At 38.5% G+C, this 20,899-nt stretch overlaps 2 protein-coding genes and 1 non-coding gene across 9 annotated transcripts; 2 read left to right on the forward strand and 1 right to left on the reverse strand.

The window, feature by feature from the left end:
• Positions 1–43: 43 nt before the first annotated feature.
• Positions 44–134, reverse strand: LOC113462082 (small nucleolar RNA R38). Its single transcript, XR_003384305.3, has one exon. It is a non-coding gene; the product is annotated as a small nucleolar RNA R38 (small nucleolar RNA).
• A 2,495-nt stretch (positions 135–2,629) lies between these two features.
• Positions 2,630–11,104, forward strand: LOC103699751 (ribosome production factor 2 homolog). 7 transcript variants are annotated; one of them, XM_089929693.1, is made up of 10 exons: positions 2,656–2,795; positions 3,618–3,665; positions 3,869–3,951; positions 8,157–8,301; positions 8,417–8,491; positions 8,612–8,815; positions 9,654–9,899; positions 9,988–10,230; positions 10,525–10,590; positions 10,691–11,104. In XM_089929693.1, the coding sequence occupies exons 5-10, from the start codon at positions 8,423–8,425 to the stop codon at positions 10,808–10,810; spliced, it is 948 nt and encodes a 315-aa protein (XP_089785819.1). In that variant the 5' UTR covers positions 2,656–2,795; positions 3,618–3,665; positions 3,869–3,951; positions 8,157–8,301; positions 8,417–8,422; the 3' UTR covers positions 10,811–11,104. The 7 variants fall into 7 exon arrangements, with proteins under 7 accessions (XP_017696390.3, XP_026657754.3, XP_026657755.3 ...); XM_017840895.5 differs by lacking the exon at positions 3,869–3,951 and having other exon boundaries at positions 8,157–8,315; XM_088718482.2 differs by lacking the exon at positions 3,869–3,951.
• Positions 11,105–14,356: 3,252 nt separating this feature from the next.
• Positions 14,357–20,619, forward strand: LOC103700111 (bZIP transcription factor 29-like). Its single transcript, XM_008782083.5, has 5 exons — positions 14,357–14,857; positions 14,964–16,187; positions 16,307–16,439; positions 16,560–16,644; positions 19,783–20,619. The coding sequence occupies exons 2-5, from the start codon at positions 15,019–15,021 to the stop codon at positions 20,025–20,027; spliced, it is 1,632 nt and encodes a 543-aa protein (XP_008780305.3). The 5' UTR covers positions 14,357–14,857; positions 14,964–15,018; the 3' UTR covers positions 20,028–20,619.
• Positions 20,620–20,899: the final 280 nt, after the last annotated feature.

Consider the following 20,899-nt stretch of genomic DNA (forward strand, 5'->3'; position numbering starts at 1 on the left):
GTTAACATAAAAATATGAAAAAAAAATCAAAAATAAACAGCAGAGATGTGTCAGATCGAACATTGTCAGCATCCATGTAAACTTGTCAGACAGGGATAACTGTAATTTTTTTCATGTTCTCATCATCCACACTGCTGTTATTGCATATAAAACTATACATATCATATTGATCAGACTCCATAAAATAAAAATACATTACAAATAGAAATTTTTTAAAAAACGCAGTGGGGAAAGAGAAAAATAATATAGGTGCAACAGGATGAAAAATGGAGGAAAGCCTATCAGATCTTCCTATTCATGCGAAAGTGAGCATCATCACACCCAATCAATGGATTGGATGCATCCCTTCCAATGACTGCTCATCATTTAGGCACTCCATACAACTATCTGCTATATAAACGGATCAAAGAAAAATATGGTGGAGAGCGAAGGAGAAAACGAGCTTTTGCTGCACGTAAGAAGCGGGCACAGCAATATCTTTGGGATGGGAAGTTGGCAGCCGGGAAACAGAGAGATGGTAGGGAGAGAGGAAGAGCGAGCGGAGCGAATGCAGGTTACGGGGAGGAGGATATCGATATTTAGAGGAGACGGCGATATCAGGGACCTAGGGTTTCTTCTTTGATGAGATACTAATCTAGGCCGTCGAGCGGCGTGTGAGGGCGATCCAATGGCCAGTGACCGATGATGGTTTTACTTAACGGCCTCTGTGGGCCTAAAACGATCGGGTTGGAGTATGAGCCGAAATAAGCCTATATGTGGAAACCCATCTCTGTCCAGATACGGAACCCAAAAATTGCAAAGCTGGCAATATTGGTTTTGTATAATTTCCGTATTATTTGATGCAATTTCTCTGAGTATTTAATTTGAAAAATCAGACTTGTAGTTCAACCAATGGCCCATGGATCCTGTTACTATAATGAGATCTAGTTTTCAACATGCCCAAATCTTCTGAATAACAAATTTTTATATGGATTTTTTGTTTTTCAACTTCTACCATCAAGCCACCTCTATGGTGTCCACCATCCAATGGTTGTGCCTATGATTGCCTCTAGACTAGCTCCTATTGTCTAGCTTTGTTAAGGTCAAATTTATGTTGGATGGAGGCAGAGGAACAGTAGGGTTTGTAGTTAAAGGGCTAGATTTTGCTTTCATTACGGTGGGCGATAGTAGATTGATGGATATCTTTGTTTCTAGTGTTGAGTTAAGAGGAGGGTGGCACGGAGTCCGATATGCAAAACTCCTGCATGCTAACCACATCCCTCTCGAAGATGATTTTGCAGCAGTGATTCATTGATCATCTATACTGCTCTAGTTAAGGCGCGACTATCCTTTACCGTTGGACACTTGAAAACTAGCTTCGAACAGTGGTTCGTTCAATATTACTATTTACTGACGTGCATTATGAGGCAGATAGAGCAGCCGATTGAGTTGCATCCTTCATCGTGAAGCACTTAGGTAGTATGTTGCAGGAGAGTCACGCCGATATTTCTCTTTCGAAATATTCTATTTTTTGATTTTATTGAATGTAATCATCTAGATAGGCGTTGCATCAAAAACTGAAAAAAAAAACAATTCTTTTTTATTGTAGTTACCCTATCTCTTTCCTATCATTGCACTGGTTAATTTTTTATTTTTTGTTTAGGAATTAGAAAGGTTTCTAAGCAACTTATTTACCTTTATTTCTCTAATCATGGATAGAGAAGGATTCCACAAATGAGTTCTCTTTTTTTCCATTTTGGGAGGAGCAATAGTTACCGTCCATTCAACCATGCATAGAAGATACTAATTACATATAGGTCTAGTAATATCGAGGAATAAAGAATGAAACAAAGACCAAAAATAAAAGCTTTTATATTTAAAAAAAATGAAAAAAAAAGTAATGGTCCCTTCATAAGTTTCAGCACCACTGATTGCATAAACGTGGGAATTCATGAGCTGTAACAACTCAAGATCTCACCCAAAATGGCTAATCGGAAGTTATTATTTGGGTTCCTTGATCCTATATAAGTACCTAAGATCTATCCAGCGAATAATCGATGTGGGACTAAACACACGCCTGCACGGGTCCTCACATACTCCTCCCGTTCAAGCCCTGATTTCCTCGTCAGGCTAAGGGTTCAAATCTAATCACAAAACCATGATTGGCCCGTGGTTAGCCCTAATGGATCCGTGCTGCAGTGTCCTCTAGTCCACATAGGTTATGGGCTGGGTCCGCTCTGATACCATTTGTAACAACCCAGGACCTCACCCAAAATGGCTAGCCGGAAGTTATTATTTGGGTTCCTTGATCCTGTATAAGTATCCAAGATTTATCCAGCGAATAACCGATATGAGACTAAACACATGCCCGCACGAGTCCTCACATGAACACTTGAGAATGCTGGATCCGTCCAACTGAAAACGAGAGGCGTGCATCAAAAGTTTTGACTCTACTTGGATCTGCCATTTCGTTACCCTAATCCAATGAGAGGGGTTGCTCCTGGGCCGTCCCTTGTTTATCAACCGTTCCCCAGCCCAGCCCAAGTAGTCGGCATTCACATGACTCAGATGTCCAATCTATCGAGCCCAAGCTCGATTCAGCCAACTCAGCTGAACCTAAACTTAAATAAAATATAAAAAAAATGAAAAAGGAAAATCTCTAAACTAAACCCTCCGCTCTCCCTCAGACCTTAGCCTAGGGCACGACAGAGGGGCTCCCTTCCGATCTCCCCTCTCGGCGGCGACGGCAGTGGAACAGGGGCCGGCGAGACGCTCCGACGACGGAGAACGGCGGCGAACGCTCGACCTCAAAGCGAGTAGAGTCTCTAAACGCCCTGTTTTAACGAATTTGAATTTCTTCCGAGTTACAATTGACGTGCTTGAATAGATTTTTTTTTTTTTTTTTTAAAGAATCTTTTTACGGTGGATTTTGGGTAAACGTCTTTACAAATAATTTAATAACACTAAAGAAAAAGAGAAAAAAAGAAATCCCTACATCTAATCGAAACCCCCCTCTCCTTCCTCCGATCCCTCTTTCGACTCCGCCGAAAACCCTGGGCTCTCACCCTGAGCTCCATCTCTCTCCAACGGTCGGCAACGAAGGCGGCGGCGGCGTCTCTCTCTCCACGCCATCCTTCCCGGTATTTCACCCCGCCCTCGGGTATATCCATCTTTAACAGAGTAACAATCATGTTCTCTTCTCGTGAACAGGTGGAACTGTGGGGGACAACACTCCTTAGTTATAATGCCTTCGTAGAAAATTTGAGATTGGTCTATTAGCTAAATAGAGATATTAAATATTTGTTAATTCAATTGGTGATTTAGTTTTTTTTTTTGTTACATTTTTACAATAGATGGTTCATGATTATTTCATGTTTATGTGGCAATTAAGAGTACTTTATATTTTACAATGTAGATCCATCGTCCATTTATGATTCATTATTTTGTTCTTTTTGCAACATTGATGATATCTTTGTAGTTTACATTTTGTATAATAAAATGTGATGGATTTGTTATTTGAACCTCTCGAGATAGCTTATGAGCGGCCTCTTTAGTTTATTTATGAAATATGAATTATTGTTAAAGATAATTTATACCTAATTATGCATTTTTTTATATAATTTTTTTTTCCTAACCAGTTGACCCAGTGGTTGGTCAGCGACCCGGTGACCAGGACCCTTGGCTAGGTCGGTCTCCAGTTTGGTTTTTATAGCTGTTGTTTATTATGTTTGAGGTTATTAGCTGTTTGCTGTGCTATTGTGTTATTGTCGGCATGGGAATTTTTATTTCATAGTGCTGCAATTGTTATAATTTTTCATTATCTGCTTTGCTTTTCCTAGCTGATACATCTCTGCAGTCTTCCAAAATGATTTGATATATTAGTCCACAGTTAAAGTCAGGAATTGCGATGTACATTCAGATGGGTTTGTCTTCATGTTCATCTGATTATGCTGCATAATGATTCTTCCACAGGTCTTGCAGCTATTTAATGTGATTCTATTTGTTCGATGTTTTCATAAAAGTAGAGCTTATCTGTTTCATTTTCTACACCTTTTCTCTTGTATTATGATCTGTTTTCATATGCTTTTTATTGTAATTCATTAATAGAAGTAATGTTCTACCATTACTACCGTTATCATATTAGAAACGTCGAATAAAGAATGTTTACTCTACCACTTGAGCCAAGATAATGATGATGATGTATACTTTTTAAGTTCCATATGGAATGAATTTTTGACTATCTTACTTGGACCCTTGTGTCCAGCTCCTAGAACCGTGTTAGAGTGTGTATCTGAGATGGATTTGCATCAAATGCTTGAATACTTTCATCATTTTTTTTTGTAATTCTCGCTTTTAGAAATTGCTAGAAAGTTGGAGGCCAACAAAGAGTTTGATCCAATATGATACTGTCAAAAGTAAGCTTTTGTTCTTTTTAGAGATTGGCCAAGAATGTAGATTTATGAAATTACTATTTGCATGTATGTCCTTTTTTTGCATATATATCCGTACCATCTAACGTCGTTAAAAAATAAGCGGCTTAAAACTAAAATGATTGAAATACCCTTATGGGTAGATATGTAAAAAAAGTTATATGGGTATACGTGCAAATAACAACTTTATAAGGGTATTCATGCAATTTTTCATATTTAGAAGTGTATACATTCAAAAAATTCATTAGAAAAAAAGATCAAAACTCGGCTGGAACTTGCTCAGTGTTTTATGATTCAGTTGAATCAACAAGTCAAAAAAAGATTAAGCCACAATGTCAATTTTATTTTTTAAGATCATGACTCGGTCAAGTTAGAATATTAGGTGATTATTTTAGTAATACTATTTTTCATTTGATTTTGATATAATTATCATTATTGAATATATGACATCTATATATTTTCGTTATTTTTTTTAAAAATAAAGCATATCAAATTTAAATTAATTATAGATGCTTCGATTAGTAAAATATTTTTTTAGTGATCCGTAAATGTCGAGTTGTTTGCATTTGAGGCAAGAATTTCGTAAAAGCAATATGATTCATTTTGTAAGAGTTGATATTAACATGAGATCATGTGACATGATAATATTAATCTTTTTTTGCCATCATTTTTTAGTAAGAACAATTGAATTATCTTTACTAATTTTTGATCATTTTTATTTTTTTTAACTGCATACCCTCCTAAATGTGCATAATTACATGAATACCCTCACAAAATTGTTATTTGCATGTGTATCCTTATGAAACTTTCTTGTCATTTCAAATTTAAATCGTTTATTTTTTAACGATGTTAGATGACATGGGTACATATATAAAAAAGAAAGAAAGAAAAGCGTATACATGCAAAATAAGTATTTTATGGGGGTATATATGCAAAATACAAATTTATGAGGGTATTCATATAATTTTGTATATTTTGGAAGGTATACATGCAAAAAAAACCTAAACTAATTGATAAGTTTGGATGAGAAACATGCACATTGGAAGAACTCAATAAATAAAATGTTTTAATATTTTCTTATGTATGATATTTAAAAATGTATATTAATCATTTCGATAATAAATATACATCAATGAAAATTACATTCCTGCATATACATGTATCTTTTTTCTCATCTTGTCAAATTAGATACTTTGGCATGTGCCTGAATCCTATTCGCATTTCTGTTCCATGCAAAACTGATTTGTTAGAGATTTGTTAGCAATTTACACTAGATTCATGTAATATGGATAATTTATTGTAAGAAATGCAAATTTTGATTAATAATGTAAGTGTATGGAGGTGTAAATTATTTTATAAATTTGTACCAATTCGGTCACCTGGGTTGTGCCTAATCACCTAGGCAATTGGCTAGGCTATAAGAGTGTCAATTGCCTAGGGTCCCTTTGGCAATTTGACAGATACAGTTTGCTCATAGGTTTAAGGGGTGTCCAGAAATTTTATTTAGGGATTGAGTTTGATCTCTATTAACTAGGGGAAGGGAGCTTGGAGGTTGATTTGATTGTGAGTTCATAGTTGTTTTTTGGGCTGAGTGGTCTTTGATGTTAGGTGGATAAGGTTGATGTGTGGTTTTCTTTATATTATAAGGTGATGGGACATTTTATTGACTTTAAGTTTTGTGATACTTCAATGTCCGTATATTTTTTTCTGTTGATATTCTTATAACTGTTTGTTTGTTTAGTATTAGATCGAGTTCACGTAAGGCAATGGGACATATAAATGACTCTAAGCTTCATAATATTTCAATACCGACATTTATAATGCTGGTTATGGATGATATTAGTGGTTCTGTATAAAGGATGATTTCATGAGTTGGGTAGTTTATGCGCTGTCCTTCACTGGTTGAAATTTATCTCATGCAAAAGGGTCAATATGGATAAAATTTCTTTACTGGTTACCAGATTGGAGAATGAGTTAGTTAAATAGGTTCTGTATTATATTGACTCAAAGGTTGGGAGGTGGGTCAGCAATTTCTTGATTTGCAGCTTTTTGCAGGTAGATCAGTGAAGGTGATCATGATCCTATGGTTGATGGAATAAACATAAAATGTTTTATCCACCGAAGACTCTTGGTCTATTTCCTATATGTAACTGTTTCTTTTTAACCTTCCACTTTGGATTTTAAAGTTACATATGAACTTCTTTTATACAGCAACTAGAAAGGAGGTGATTCATGTAATTGATTGCAAATAGATCTTTATGTATCTTCTTTATCTTTATAAGGTTTACACTAGGGGAAAGTTCAAAGAGTACTTGTTTGGGATTTCAGAGCAGATGGTACTTGAAATTAATTGTATAGGATGTGGAGGCAGATATTTTAAATGTTCTCTGTGGAGGCTGGACTTTTGAGTGCCTGTGCATTTTGAATGAATTTTCTTTCTCTCTTCCTTTCTTCCTTTTCTAAAATCTGATTATGCCCCCTCCTGCTTCCCTGACCATTCCTTGTGGTCTTGCTAGCATCTCTTTTTGTATATGAACATTCCTTGTTTGCTGTTTGTGTTGCTGCTTATCATGACCAGTTGGTACTTGCTCTATTAATTGTTCCCTTATTGTTTTTACTAGTTGATGTCTGCTGTTGTTGAATTGATAGATTGCATAGTTGTGTGTTTGTGGCTTAAATTTTGAGATAATCTTTAGGTGTATTTCTGGTTCTCATTGTGGCTTCTCAAGTTTCTCAGCCATGTCATTGTGCAACATTCTTGTTTGGTTGAATTGGATGTACTGTTGGAGGCTTTTCTATGTTGTGAAATAGGCAGTTATCTCAAATGGATTAAGGCTTCACGTTGGGGTTAGAACGCCAAATAGGCAGTTATTTAAAGATGAAATTTGTTGATGGAGAGGAGTTTGGGAATGCAAGAGGAATTTTAAGCGCATCAGTGTTTTACTTGTTTTTTAAGGAAAAAATTAGTATTTAACTCATTAGGGAGCAATGTCTTTCCACTTTAAAATTTCTAGTATTTGGTTCCTTATGCATATGTTTCTTATCCGCACTTGTGGACAAGTTCGACAAATGGATTATGTTCACATTAAAAGTCTGAGGCTTCTCTTGAAATTTAGAGGAATAGAAAAATGGGGACATCGACAAAAATCATTTACAACAAAATTGAAACTGGATATGTCAAGAAAAGTTTGTTACATGATTAAGATATCTGGGTTGTGTTCATTGTATATTCGACTCAAGAAAATGTCAAAGCGTGGGTGACTGGCAGGAGGGGACCTTCGGACTTGTTTGTACGGCTCAGGGTCTATCCCACTGGTATTTATGTTTAGTCATGTGGACACCCGTATAGAGTCATGCTGTGGGAAACTCACATGTAACGGGACTTGTCTTCCTTGACCACTCTGCGCTACTCATCTTATGTGCAGTATTCATTCTCCTCATAATTTTATCTACTCTTGTCTAAAAGTTGTTTCTAATTCTAAAGGGAAAATTGAATGTCGATGCAATCCTCTAGGTGCAACAAGCTCTAAGCAAATTAACAATGGATTAGGTGTGCTAGCTTGTACTAATAATTCTGTTCATGTCATGTGATACTTGTATACAGTTTTAAAGAAAAGCTGAATTAAAATGCTATCATGGATGCTATGTTTAATCATGCTCGTTTTTCCTTCTGCTCTCTTCTTCAGCATATGTTATGTTGGATATGCTCAATTAGGATTAAAATTCGGTTGTTCCTTCTTATGTCAGTAATTCCAGGTTGGAAGCTCACACACGGCTGTTATAAGAACTGGGAGGCAAGCTGGGGAAGAAGTTTTCTTGATTGCACTTCTGGAAAAGAAAAAGCTCTTTGCCTTCACACAAGTTGTTGGCATTCACTGCTCGTTTGCTTGAGGTTCTTTGAAACAGGCAGCCTACTATTTATTTCTGTTGATCTTTTTTGTCTTCTTTCTTTTTCAAGTTTGTTACATGCTTCTCAGGCAGTTAAATTGGTGTCCTCTTGGTTTCAGCTGATAATGTTGAAAATAAAAACTCCAAGAACACATCGTGCTCAACGGGCACTTGAAAAGCGCGCCCCTAAACTCGTAAGTTCTTCTTGAATGTTTTCATCTTTGCATGGTCTTCTTTGGTATATCTGTACGGTCCCATGGGTGCATTTTTAAGGGGAATCTGATTGTTGATGGTCATTTTGTGCATTTCTGCAGGTTGAGAATGGCAAGAAAACACTCATTCTTCATGGTACCAAGACCAGCAACTTACTGAACTCTGTGTTAACTCAGATTTATCATTTAAAACGAGATAGTGCTGTAAAGTACACCAAGAAAAATGAAAACATCAGACCTTTTGAAAGTGGTGGCGAAACATCTTTGGAATTTTTCTCTCTCAAAACTGACTGCAGTCTCTTTGTGGTAAGCTAAGTACAAAAGACCATTTTAAAAGATCTTTTCATCTACAAATGCTGTCCTTTTATCCTCCAATTCCTGTATTCCATTTGGTTTTTATATCACTGTTCTCATGTAATTCTTGTTGTCAACAACTGTTGTGCAACATAATTCAACATTTAAAACTCAGATCTCAAGATTGCCTAGCATGTCTTGTGAGTATTACTGAAATGCATCTGATTGTTCCATATCCATTATCCTGCTTCCTTCAGTTATAATATCATAAGATTCACAAGTTCGCTAGAAAGAGCAAAATACCTGTTAATGGCCTTTGGTGGCATTTCAAGGTCCTTGATACATGCTATTAGCAACTGTTAGTTAATAATTTTTTCTAGAACTTTCTCCCTGTGGCTACTGTACTGTATTTTCCCATTCTGTCAGGCATCATTTCATCAATTTTCTATATGGTGATGTCATCCTTTTGTGTAAGCCCGTGTCACTCTTTTAATTTAATAGGTATGTCAATTTTGAAATCTCAGCAACTAAGGCACAGCGGCACTCAATATGTTAAGAATGTTCTTCTTCTGGCTTCCACATTGGCCACCCACCTCTCTCTTATGCATACATGCATGTGCACAATCACACGCAAAAAGAAGTTCATTATCCAAAGGAATACTCCTAATTAATATCTGGCATAGAGAAATTGTTGCAAATCGAATGCAAATTTTTGAATGCCCCTAGTAGCTAGTTGGGAACTATCTGACCTTATGATTGCATGAAAATAACTATTTCAAATACATTATCTTAGTTTCTTCATATTATTTTTCCCTGTTCCTAAAGATAACTACTGTAATTTGCTTTGCAGTTTGGTTCTCATTCAAAGAAAAGACCCAATAATCTAGTTCTTGGGCGGATGTATGATCATCACGTTTATGATCTTGTTGAAGTAGGAGTGGAGAACTTCAGACCCATTGAGTCCTTCGAGTATGACAAGAAAATAACACCACGTATTGGGTCAAAACCTTTCTTTGCTTTTATAGGAGAAGGCTTTGAGAGTGTTGAAGAGTTAAAACACCTGAAGGAAGTATTGCTTGATCTTTTTGGAGGAGAGGTTGGTCTTTCAATATCATGTCTACATTATCACAATCACTTGGTTCTGTGGAACAAATTATAGAAATTCATGGCTTTGGCTCATGCAGGTTGTGGAAAATTTGAACCTTGGTGGTATAGACCGCGTATTTGTATGCACAGCCACCTCGTCGACTACAATCCTCTTTATGCATTGTGCTCTCCGCCTAAAAAGGTCAGGCACATCTCTTCCTAGAATGGAGTTGGTAGAAGTTGGGCCATCCATGGACTTGGTAGTTCGGCGTCACCGTCTTCCCAATGACAGCTTAAAGAAAGAAGCAATGAAAACTGCTTCCGATCAGCCTAAGAAGAAGGTAATAAAAATGGTTCCTCAATCCTAATTTCTTTTTATATGGGATATACTGGACTCAGGGCAACCCATGATGTGTGTTTTCCAACTTTGCACTTTGTGGCTAAGATCTAATGGTTGTTTCATGGGATTGCAAGAAATTGACTGCCACATTTGCATATTTTGCCAATTTTCTCTGCAAAATCCTACACCAATTGGTGGGCTACCGCTATTCTGAAACAGGCTGCATTATTTGCAGTTTTAACCTGATTTCATAGTACTTTTATTCCTCAAGGTTGATGCTTTGATTTTCCTGCAGATCAAAAATGTGAGCAGCGACATTGTGCAAGGAAAGATAGGGAAAATCTACATTCCGGATCAACAGGTTCAAATTCAAGTTTCCCATGTTCGATAATTAGTTCAACGATATCCAGTATCATTATCAACACTGTGTATTCCTTTCATGAATGCTGTCTTTTGTTTAGGTTGGAAATATGCCTTTATCTAATGACATAAGGGGACTGAAGAGGGAGCGGCGTGAAGCCAAGAAAAACAAGGTTAATGGAGAGGATCAATCAAAGAAAAGAAAGATGGACCCTCAATAATCCTCAGAGGTGGCTCCCTCTCACACTACTGGCCTTGTGAGACACTGCAATATATGCGAAGAAATTGTGCATTGGCGCTGAATTCCAGATAAACATTACCCCTGATTATGCATGACCTTCCAAGTTATCAAAGCGAAAGCAATCGGAATTTCTGGAAGATGAGGCAATGGAAATTTTGACTTTTAGTTATTGCTGAATTGATTTTGACATTAGCATCGGAATTGGATGCCTGTAGGTATTTCAAGAAAGCATATGCTGGATGGAATTAATATGAAAGTTGCAGTTCATGATCCATGGGCAAATTTTTTGATGTCAAATATTTTATATAATCAGGATTGTTCGTATTTTATTCCGTTTGAATCTAGGATATCTAGCGGCTGGAGTGCTTTTGTATGTAATTTTGCTTTCAATGCAGAGTATGCTGACTGATGGATGTTTCAAATGGATTACATGCATGACTGCAGGTTTTTCCAAGGACCTTTTCACCTCATCCATACATTACAAGTTTACAATGTGCAGAATTGGTTTTCTTCCTTCTAAGATATGGTGTTACTTTTTCTCTGATATATGTTATTCCAGGGATTTTAAGGGCCTGCTTGGGCCTTGGATGGGAGGTGATCATGTTCATAGATGTCTTGTGCAAGATGTGAGTCTGGTTTGAAGATTGCCGTGAAAGGCGTGAGTAGAGGTTTGCATGGATCCACAATTCAAAGATTGGGTGCGTCTTCTTTAGTGTTATCAATGAATCAGGTACAGTAGTCATGGATATTTTTTGAGAAATGCTACCTCTTCATTTTAACTTAAAAATGCCATTTTAGTAATTTTGGTGGAGAATTTATAAATCCTGCTTTTGATCGAACCAGGCATTATCTCCCCATGTCCAAGGAACGGATTCGGTCTGTGTACATTCAATAGTATTTGGCATGTGAGGTGCGGGGGAAGGCATTTGTGGCCATGATCTTGCAAGAAGCAGCATTAACCGTTGGATTACACTTCTAAAAGATGTGCTTTCACTTCTAGCCGAGCAATTCTCTTCCTCAGTGTCTTAATTAATTAAAATATACCTATGCTAGATATAAGGCATCATTCTGAAGGACTCTTACCATCATTAAAATTTCAAAACTGAAAAGAATGTTAAAAAAATATAATTATAGTTTTCAATCATTTTTTGACTTAAAAATTTTCAGAATTTTTCCAAGGATGTGAATTATGAATTTTAGTTCTTGAAAAATTCGATTGAATAATTTCAAGATTATCAAAATTCCATCATTCTGTGAAAAGTTATGCATTTTCAAAGGTTACAAGAAAATTGTCGCTAAATTAGAGTTATGGCTTTCAATGGATTTTTATCTTTTGTAAGAGGCCACGAAATATCATTTGTAGGTCTTAGAAAAAAAAATTCAATATAATTAAATTAGATATTTATATGAAAAGTTGCACCTTTGCTAAAAATGATGGATTCCATGTAGATTGCGATAGACTTCAAACATTGAATCTAATAAATACCTAAACTATAATTCTAGTATGAGTTTTTCAATATAATAATTATATTATTATAATTTTAATTATATGAGATTGTATTAAAGTATTAACTAATATTAATAATTGTATGAGAATTTGTGAAGTGCATGTTGTCATTTCACTGAACTTAGCACAATAATATAACGGAAGTTTTTGTAAGTTCATAGTTTGTAAAGCAATATATAGAGACTTCATCTATTTAAACTAAAATTTTTGTAGATACTATGTATGACTAGGAAAATGGAAAAATTGTTCTTCCATCTATTTTTATATGGCTTTTATGATAAATTTTATACATCGGCGTAGCCCCGTCTAAATTTTCAAATTTTCAAATCTCATCCGATCCTGTTAGAATTTTATATAGGCTTTGGTGATACTCAAAAACCATATGGATTCAGCTCAACTTTGGCCGGCGATGATGCCCACTATTCATCAACAAAAATTCCTTCCACAAGCCCTAATTTGAACTTTACCAATAAACTTAATCAGTGAAGTTCCAGAAAAATTTCTAAACAATGATCAATAACAAATAAATCCCGTGAGAGGTGACCGAAAAGATCAAACTGTTAAAAATTCAAAGGGAACACACAGAATTACCCCGGCGATCGATGTCCTTTGGAGAAACTGAGAAGGGCTGGGTCGGGATCCTCTCCATTTTCGTACATAAATTGGGGAGGACTATTTCTACAATGATTACTCTATGTGATTGCCACAATGGCTATGATTAGACTGGGCTTGGGGCTCATGAGTTAAGAGGTGGAGAAGAGAATCGTACCTTTTACTCAATCCATAATTATTAATAAATTCCAACATCAATCATAAAATACAAATACTATATCAGTGTGCAGGTAATGTCTCTCCTTCCCAAAATCCTATCCTATATCTTGTTTGGGCCCATGCACGATTCTCGAGTTTATGTAACAAACCAATTCCAACCATTCCCTTGGAAACGGTCTTGGTTCCATAGAGAAATACGTTGTGGATCTGACTGTACGCTAGAGTTGAAATCCATGGAAGATGTCCAACCAAGTTTGCAACTAAAACATGCAAACAAGATCGCGTAATTATCCAGTCTAAGCTCAAGCTAGATCTATAGTCCAAGTCCAACCCAGATTGATTGTCTCGATTTTTAATTTCTTGTGTCGTTAATCCATACTAATTTTTTTGGTAGAGTGCTAGTACAAGAAGAAATTAATTCGGCCAAACTCAGATTAGGGTAGGACAAGCCCGATTTTAGCCTAAACTAGATGTGCAGCCCAAGCGTCACAAACAATTTTGACATATTGAGTTTAACTTTCATGGCCAAATAACTGCACATGAAGCACAAAACCAAGCTATGTACTCCCAACTTTTTTCGATTTCATATAAACCGACCGATTAAACTATACCTCATCTAAAAGTAACTAAATGTCTAAAACCATTAGATAATCAATGAATAATCTAGAGCATTCATTTATACAAAGGTCAATAATCAAACAGATATACGCATTTTATTGCGATCGGATACTTATAATGAACTTCCATCTGTGAAAGCTTTTTAATCTCTACAACTCTGCTTACAAATTTTTCATACCTTCTCCTCTCAATGGCAATCCACGTAGGATCATGCTCATTTTGTTTCCACCATCATCAAAGATGTGAGAACTCAAAAGTATGATATCATAATCCAACATATTTAGTTAGTAGGGCCAATCTGAATCCGCCTCATAACTCACATTAGCAACAGCAATTAAGGTGGCCCCCCTTATTTTTATTCTCATGCATCAACTTGCTTTATCCGTAGTTTTCTTATCCGAATCATACTGACCTCCTGATGCATGGATGCCATTCCTCTCCCTCCCATCTCTACAGCACATTCGCAAGCCTCGGTAAAGATAAAGCCATCCCCGGGGCCCACCCTCTCCATATTCTCACACGAAGATTCACGAGGACGGCTCCTCTCGCCGCCCGCCACGTGTCCCCAGAACATGCATGCTTCCTTCGCGTCGAGGTCAGCGGCATGGCATCGGTGACTCCGAGGGAACCGATTCGAGGCGCCCATGTTCTGTAATAATAAAGCCGAAGGATATCAAACCCACCACCCTACAAGATATTAAGTATATAATTACCTATCTTTACTTGATGCCAAACCCCACATCGATCTAATGTGAAATCCACCACTCACCAAGCTACCGTATCACTATCGCTGCATCTTCGAGAGATTCACCCCCCTAAAATCCAAAAGATACGATATTTTCTTTTTGGTAACTAAAGATACGACGTTAAAATATGCTTGCATCTCTGGAGCTAAGAAGGGAAGTCATTACGGGCTCCTTTCCTCCTTTGGAGATCCAATCACGGGCTTCCTTTCTTCTCTATTTGCATCAAATCGCGAAGCTCACGCCATCTTTATTTTGGGCCCCACGCGGTCTATCTAAAGCTCTTCTCCGACTGAGAGGCAAAGCAACCTACTGCAAGACCAACCAAGCGCGAGGCCATTCTACGAGTTGCAGTTGGTCGTCAATGCTGTAACTTTAGCAGTAGCAGGTACCCATCGCTCCCTTCTTGCTTAAATTTTGTTATCTTCTTCTATGTAATATTTCTACCGTGCATCCACCAAGGCTCATGTTACTTCCACCTTTGGCTATTATAGACTTTTGGCTGAAACTTGGATACGTGAAGGAGGAGAGAATAGAAGAGGAGGAGAAATGGAAGATGCTGGTAGAAACGATCTAACGCGGCGGCAGTTCTGGAGAAATCCTTCGCTATCTATTTCCAATTCACAGCGGAATGTTCCCGACGGCCCGCAAATCGGTGGGGCCTACCGCCACTTGGGCCCGCCTCTCAGCACGGAGCCCGGCCGCCGGCCCGGCATTCCCCGGGCCTCCCACTTCTCCCCTTTCCCGCCCTCCGCCGCTCGCTCGCCGCCGTCCCTCGCCGCCGGCGGCCCTTTCCACCACTCGCGGTCTCTCTCTCAGCCGGCCTTCTTCTCTCTCGACTCCCTGTCTCCGCTGAGCCATCCGCCGTGCCGGGACTCCACGCCGACAGCCTCGCACTCCGACTTGGTGTCCGCCGACGTCTCCATGGAGGACCACGATGCCAGCTCCCGCTCCCCACCGCTCCCCCCGAAGGCCGGCCGCGCTGCCCGGGCGGTAGCTGCCGGGGATGGCCTCCCTCCCCCCAAGGCCCGCCGCCACTCGCAGAGCGAGATCCCCTTCGCGTTCTTCCAGTCTTCATCCTCACTGGCGACCTCTCCTCTGCTGCCACCGGCGTCGGCGGCGGCGCCGCAGCTAGTGAAGCTGGAGCACGATTGGGATTGGTGCACGAATGCCAAGGGAGCCGGTGACAAGAAACTAGAAGGAGATTCAGGCGACGATTTGTTCAACGCTTATTTGGATTTGGATAGCTTGGATACACTGGATTCTTCCGAGGACAAGCGCGAGGATTTGAATAGCAGGGCTAGTGGAACCAAGACGAATGGCGATAGCAGTGAGAACGAAGCTGAGAGCAGTGTGAATGAAGGTGGTGGTCGCGGAGTCAAATTCCCGCCACATCATAGCCCGTTGGTGGAGACGACGGAAGGGACCAAGCACAGTGCGGCGGGCGACCCCGGCCACATTGGAACCAGCAATCGGCATTGCATGAGACTTTCGATGGATGGTTCCATCGGCAGGTTGAACTTTGGGGAGGACTCGCCGAAGCTGCCACCTTCCCCGGGATTCCTGACGGCTCAAACCGGCAACTTAAAGGATGGGGCATCGAACGTGTTTAGCTTGGAGTTTGGAAATGGGGAGTTTAGTCCAGCTGAGATGAAGAAGATCGCGGCGAATGAAAAGCTTGCTGAGATGGCATCGATGGATCCGAAGCGCGTCAAGAGGTGCTTTGATACGTTAATTCTTTCCGTAGATTTTCTATTTGCAAGCGAGAAGTGAAGTGAGATAGTGATCGTGGATGGAGATAAAACTTCCTGCTTGCTTTTTGTTCTCTTGATGTCAGGATTCTGGCAAACCGGCAGTCAGCGGCGCGTTCCAAGGAACGCAAGTTCAAGTATATCGCAGAATTGGAGCACAAGGTGCAGATCTTGAAAACTGAGGCAACCACGTTATCCGCACAGCTGACTTTGTTACAGGTCAATTATCTGAATCTTTTTTTATTGGTAACTACTGGTAAAACCAAAATAGTGGCAACCCCAGATCGAATATATGAGATATATGATGCATTCTTTAACTTTCTTCTAATCTGCTTCCAGAATGACTCTGCTGGACTTACAAGTCAGAACAATGAGTTGAAGTTTCGGCTTCAAGCCATGGAGCAACAGGCACAATTAAGAGATGGTAATAATACTCTCTGACTCTCACCAGAGATGTTTGGTATTGATACCACACTAGTTGATAAAAAAAAAATGTTGAAGTCTTAATTCTTAAGTCGCAATGATGAATGGACATGTGAAGGACCTTAGTAAATTAGGATTGGGAGTGGGAAGGTAATGCAGAGTACAGAGTGAAGGGTGGTTCGATCGCTGATATTAGTGCTCAGAGTTTACCACAAAAAACGAAGGGAAATTGGATGGAGGAAGTTCGCTCCGAAGTTTTATTAATATGTAAAACTCGCCCACCCCCTATATACAATGCACTAGCAGCATATATAGGACTCGACCCCCAATTTGGGCAATATGAAATCATACTATAAATAGAACTTAGTAATAATGAAACATACTAGAATTATTCAACTACAGATATAGAAAAAAAGAGCGGCCTAGTGTATGAGGTTCTTGCCATTGCAGGGTCTAGGAAGGGTCTCCTATTCCTGCATATGGAGAAGTTATTTCCATATTTCAATCCCGTGACCTTGAGGTCAAAATGGAGCAACATGACCGTTGCATCAAAGATCACCCTCAACTACAAATATAAAAACCCAATGAAAAATTGATACTACCTCCAATGACAAAAATTCATAGAAAATTCTGGCAAAATTATTTGCTTGTCGAACTCTTCACTTATGAGCCAAAGCTTGGCCTAATCCAGCTAATCGTAGTATTTGCTGGCTGCATTAGAAGGGTCAGAAATTAGAGTGAATAGAGATAATGATTAACTTTGTGGATGTTTACTCAAAAAAGTAGGAAAAATGGATGTTTGCACTCACGGAATAGGCATCATAACATTGTTCAACGTATGGTTTAGAATGTAGTTTAAAAAAACCTAGTTTGGTTTTTTGGTAGAAAAAGGAAAAATAAATCCTACTTTAGTTGATTTTATTATCTTAACAACTGAAATTTTAGGCACTGTATGTGACCCAACATGGTTCAATTGCTCCTAGAGGGTGATTACTTTGAAAAATGGTGTCAATCAACGTATGAGTCTACTAATCTTATATTTCGTTCTTATGGCCCTTTAGATAATATAATCTTCACCTGATATCAAATATCAGCTAAATTTTGTACCACCACTCAAAGCAATAGGCATTCAACTTTTGATTCCTTGTGAGAACTAGCTAGAACCAACCATGGTATTTATCTTCTTGCATTCGGCAGTCCGACGTTTTGGCTTTATTAAGCTGTCCTCTCCTAGTCACGTCATATCATCCAAACCAAAAGCATTCAGCTCCAACGAATTTGTTTTTTGAGAAAATGCTTCATTTCTATTTACATCTTGTTCAACTGCAAACTGATCCTTGAGTTTTCGTGATGGACACTGCTTCACATCAAGTCTGCACTCGTAGTAATCCGAGAGGATATGCGTTGGTGACAGGTGCATTGTCGCATCAAATCCTCACTCGTAGTAAGGGACAAAAGGAGAATTGAGTAGGCGCTCTGTCCACATAATAATGCTGGCCTTTATACTGATCGTACAAAGGTCTACATTCTGTACAACTTCCCTAATAGGTTCATAGAACTTCCATTCTTGATACTTGATGTGTAGTGTTACCAATTGCATTTGGCCTATGGGGAAGGGTCATCTGTCACCTCTAATCACCCCCCTTAGTTTGTTTTGTGCTGCAATGTGACAAAAGTTACAGCGTGCTTCATCGTATCTTCTCCCATTTCACTAACTCGGTCTCATTTCCTGTTTTCAGGTCTCTGTTTCCTCCTCGTAGCTCATGACTTGTAGTCATTTGCATGTAGATAGGTCCTGGCCTAGGGGCAAGCTTTATTCTCCTATAATACAGCATATATATGTTCTTCATATAGTTATTTGCCCTGCTTATATTTCTTTCTCCTGGGATTTCCAAAGGAAGCCTTCTTATTCCATCTTTTATGACTTGATGATAATTGACCTTCTGAAAATTGCTCTTTAAGGTTTTTGCTCGAATTTTTCTTAGTTTGCTTCGTCATATCAATGGTGAGGAATAGCAGTTATGGAAGCACTAGTAGAAAGATGAGTAATGTATCTTGTTATTGCTTGATGGTGGTTTTGATGTTCTCAGAGCATGACTGCATTAGTTATACCCTGGTGCTAAAATGCATGGAGAAACATATAAACTAATTATCCATAGTACGCACCACAATGTTCAAAATACCTAAATATGAAGTCTCCAAACATTTGTTAGCTGTTACTGATGCGTCCTGTGGTCAGCAAATTAACAGGAACATGAGTCAAGGTTGGAAAGTATTCAGTTGGTCCACATGTCTTAGGATATGGAGAACATGATGAAGAGTGTGGATTACCAACTTGAATATTTACTTTGCATTTTGTCACAGGCTCAGTGCTGTGTGTGCATACTGAATTTTCTGCTTGTCCTACTTTTATTCTTAGGGCTGTGTTCCCTAATTTCTTTCACTGATCCATTTTAACCTCTTCTGGATAAAAGTTGAATTGGATTAAGCCATATGTGCACTGACTGTCAGGAGAGAACTTCTTCCAGTCCCAGCAGCTTCTCATGTTGTCTATAATCTGTTCGCCTTTTCTTGACCAATGCTGAAAAACATTTGTAGTATCTGCAGCATTTTTGGAATTAAGCAAGCTAGAAAAGTCCTTTTTTTTTCCTGATGCTCAGTAATTTAACCAAAATTCTGTCTTTTGATTCAGCTATTTCTATCTGCATTTCCCTCAAATCTCAGAACCAAAAGCTTTGTTGGTTACATGCTATGTCTGCTTGCTTAGGTCATGTCATGCTTCCTGGTTTACCAGTGCCACTGCCTTTATTTTAGTTACCTGCATGAATGTCAACCCCAAGACATAATGACACCATGTCCATGTCGACTACATAGGGCACAACTAAACCTTAAAATTTGTCAGACATAAGATTATTACATGCATACATACACTTAATAGGATAATACATATAGACACATACAGAATAGAATAATGTCATGTTTTGAGGCACAACATGTACTCAATAGCTATGTTTGTAATCGAACATCTGCAAGATTATTTTCAGTACCACCCCACCCCCTCCCTACCATATAGATGCTTCGCTATAAGAGTCCTCCATTTGAATACCACAACTAAACTGTTTGGTAATATATCATGTAGCTTTGAACGAGGCACTGACTGCGGAAGTTCGGCGACTGAAACTTGCTACTGGAGAGCTGGTTGATGGTTGTGCATCGAACAACTTGAATCAGCAACTTTCAATCAACCGTCACATGTTTCAGCTGCGGCGGCAGCAGCAGCAGCAGCAACCTGCACAGCTCCCTCTCTACCAATTGCAGCTGCAGCAGAAGCAGAACAGCAGTGCTGGCAAGAATCATGAATCAGACAACTTGAAGGCATTATAAGGCAGAACTTAATGAAAGTATCATCCAAGCATTTATTCCACCATTTTAGGTAAATGAGTGAAATTTGATCATTTGTTAATCTGATTTCTTGGGAGGAGGTCATATGCAGATTATCCCGTACGTTTATTTTTTTTTTTTCTTCAGACATGCCTTTTTTCTGTTTGTTGGATTTTAATATGGATATGGGGTATTGATTTTTTTTATATCTTTTGTAATTACGATATTTGCTTTATATGTCATGGAAGAGAGGACTTAGAAAAAAAGATGTTCTTCTGGATGAAATTATTTTAGTTATATAACTGTTTATCTTTCAACAAATCTGCAGTATTCTTTGCAGACTTGTTTTATTTCTCTTGAGGTGCTTAGCCTGCATAACTGAAATCTCTGCTTCAAGCTGTTATAGGAAATAGCTAAGTTTTAGCTTGTTGTTCAGGTGTAAGAATTTCCCTGAATTTGGCCTGTCCCTAAGAGACACTGTAACATGTAACTTAAAAGAGCTCCTGCATGCCTTCCATGGATGACCAGGTTGCTGAGGATGATGTCTTATTATTATTGGCAATTACTTTGGTGACAAAGGCTGGTATAGTGTGGCGTTGGTTGCATGGCTTATGTGTTGTTCTTTAGATGATGATTCTCTGATAAAATTTCTAGATCAAGCCACTGATGCCTGTTTTGGTGACCTGCTGTTGCGATACTATTATGACTTCTTGTCGTCAGCTTATCTTCTTTCGCTGCTGCCTCATTGTCCTCACGAAACATGCCTACCATTTGTACAGTTTCAAAGGTAGTAGTAGCATTCTTATTTTCTGAGGAAAATTAAGTAGTATCACTCTTGCTATTTCCTATTTACTGGCACAATGCAGCAAAGTTTG

The sequence above is a fragment of the Phoenix dactylifera genome, chromosome 3 (assembly GCF_051530095.1).
Source record: "Phoenix dactylifera cultivar Ajwa chromosome 3, Ajwa_hap1_PhDact_Kaust_v1.1, whole genome shotgun sequence".
Classification (NCBI taxonomy): domain Eukaryota; kingdom Viridiplantae; phylum Streptophyta; class Magnoliopsida; order Arecales; family Arecaceae; genus Phoenix; species Phoenix dactylifera.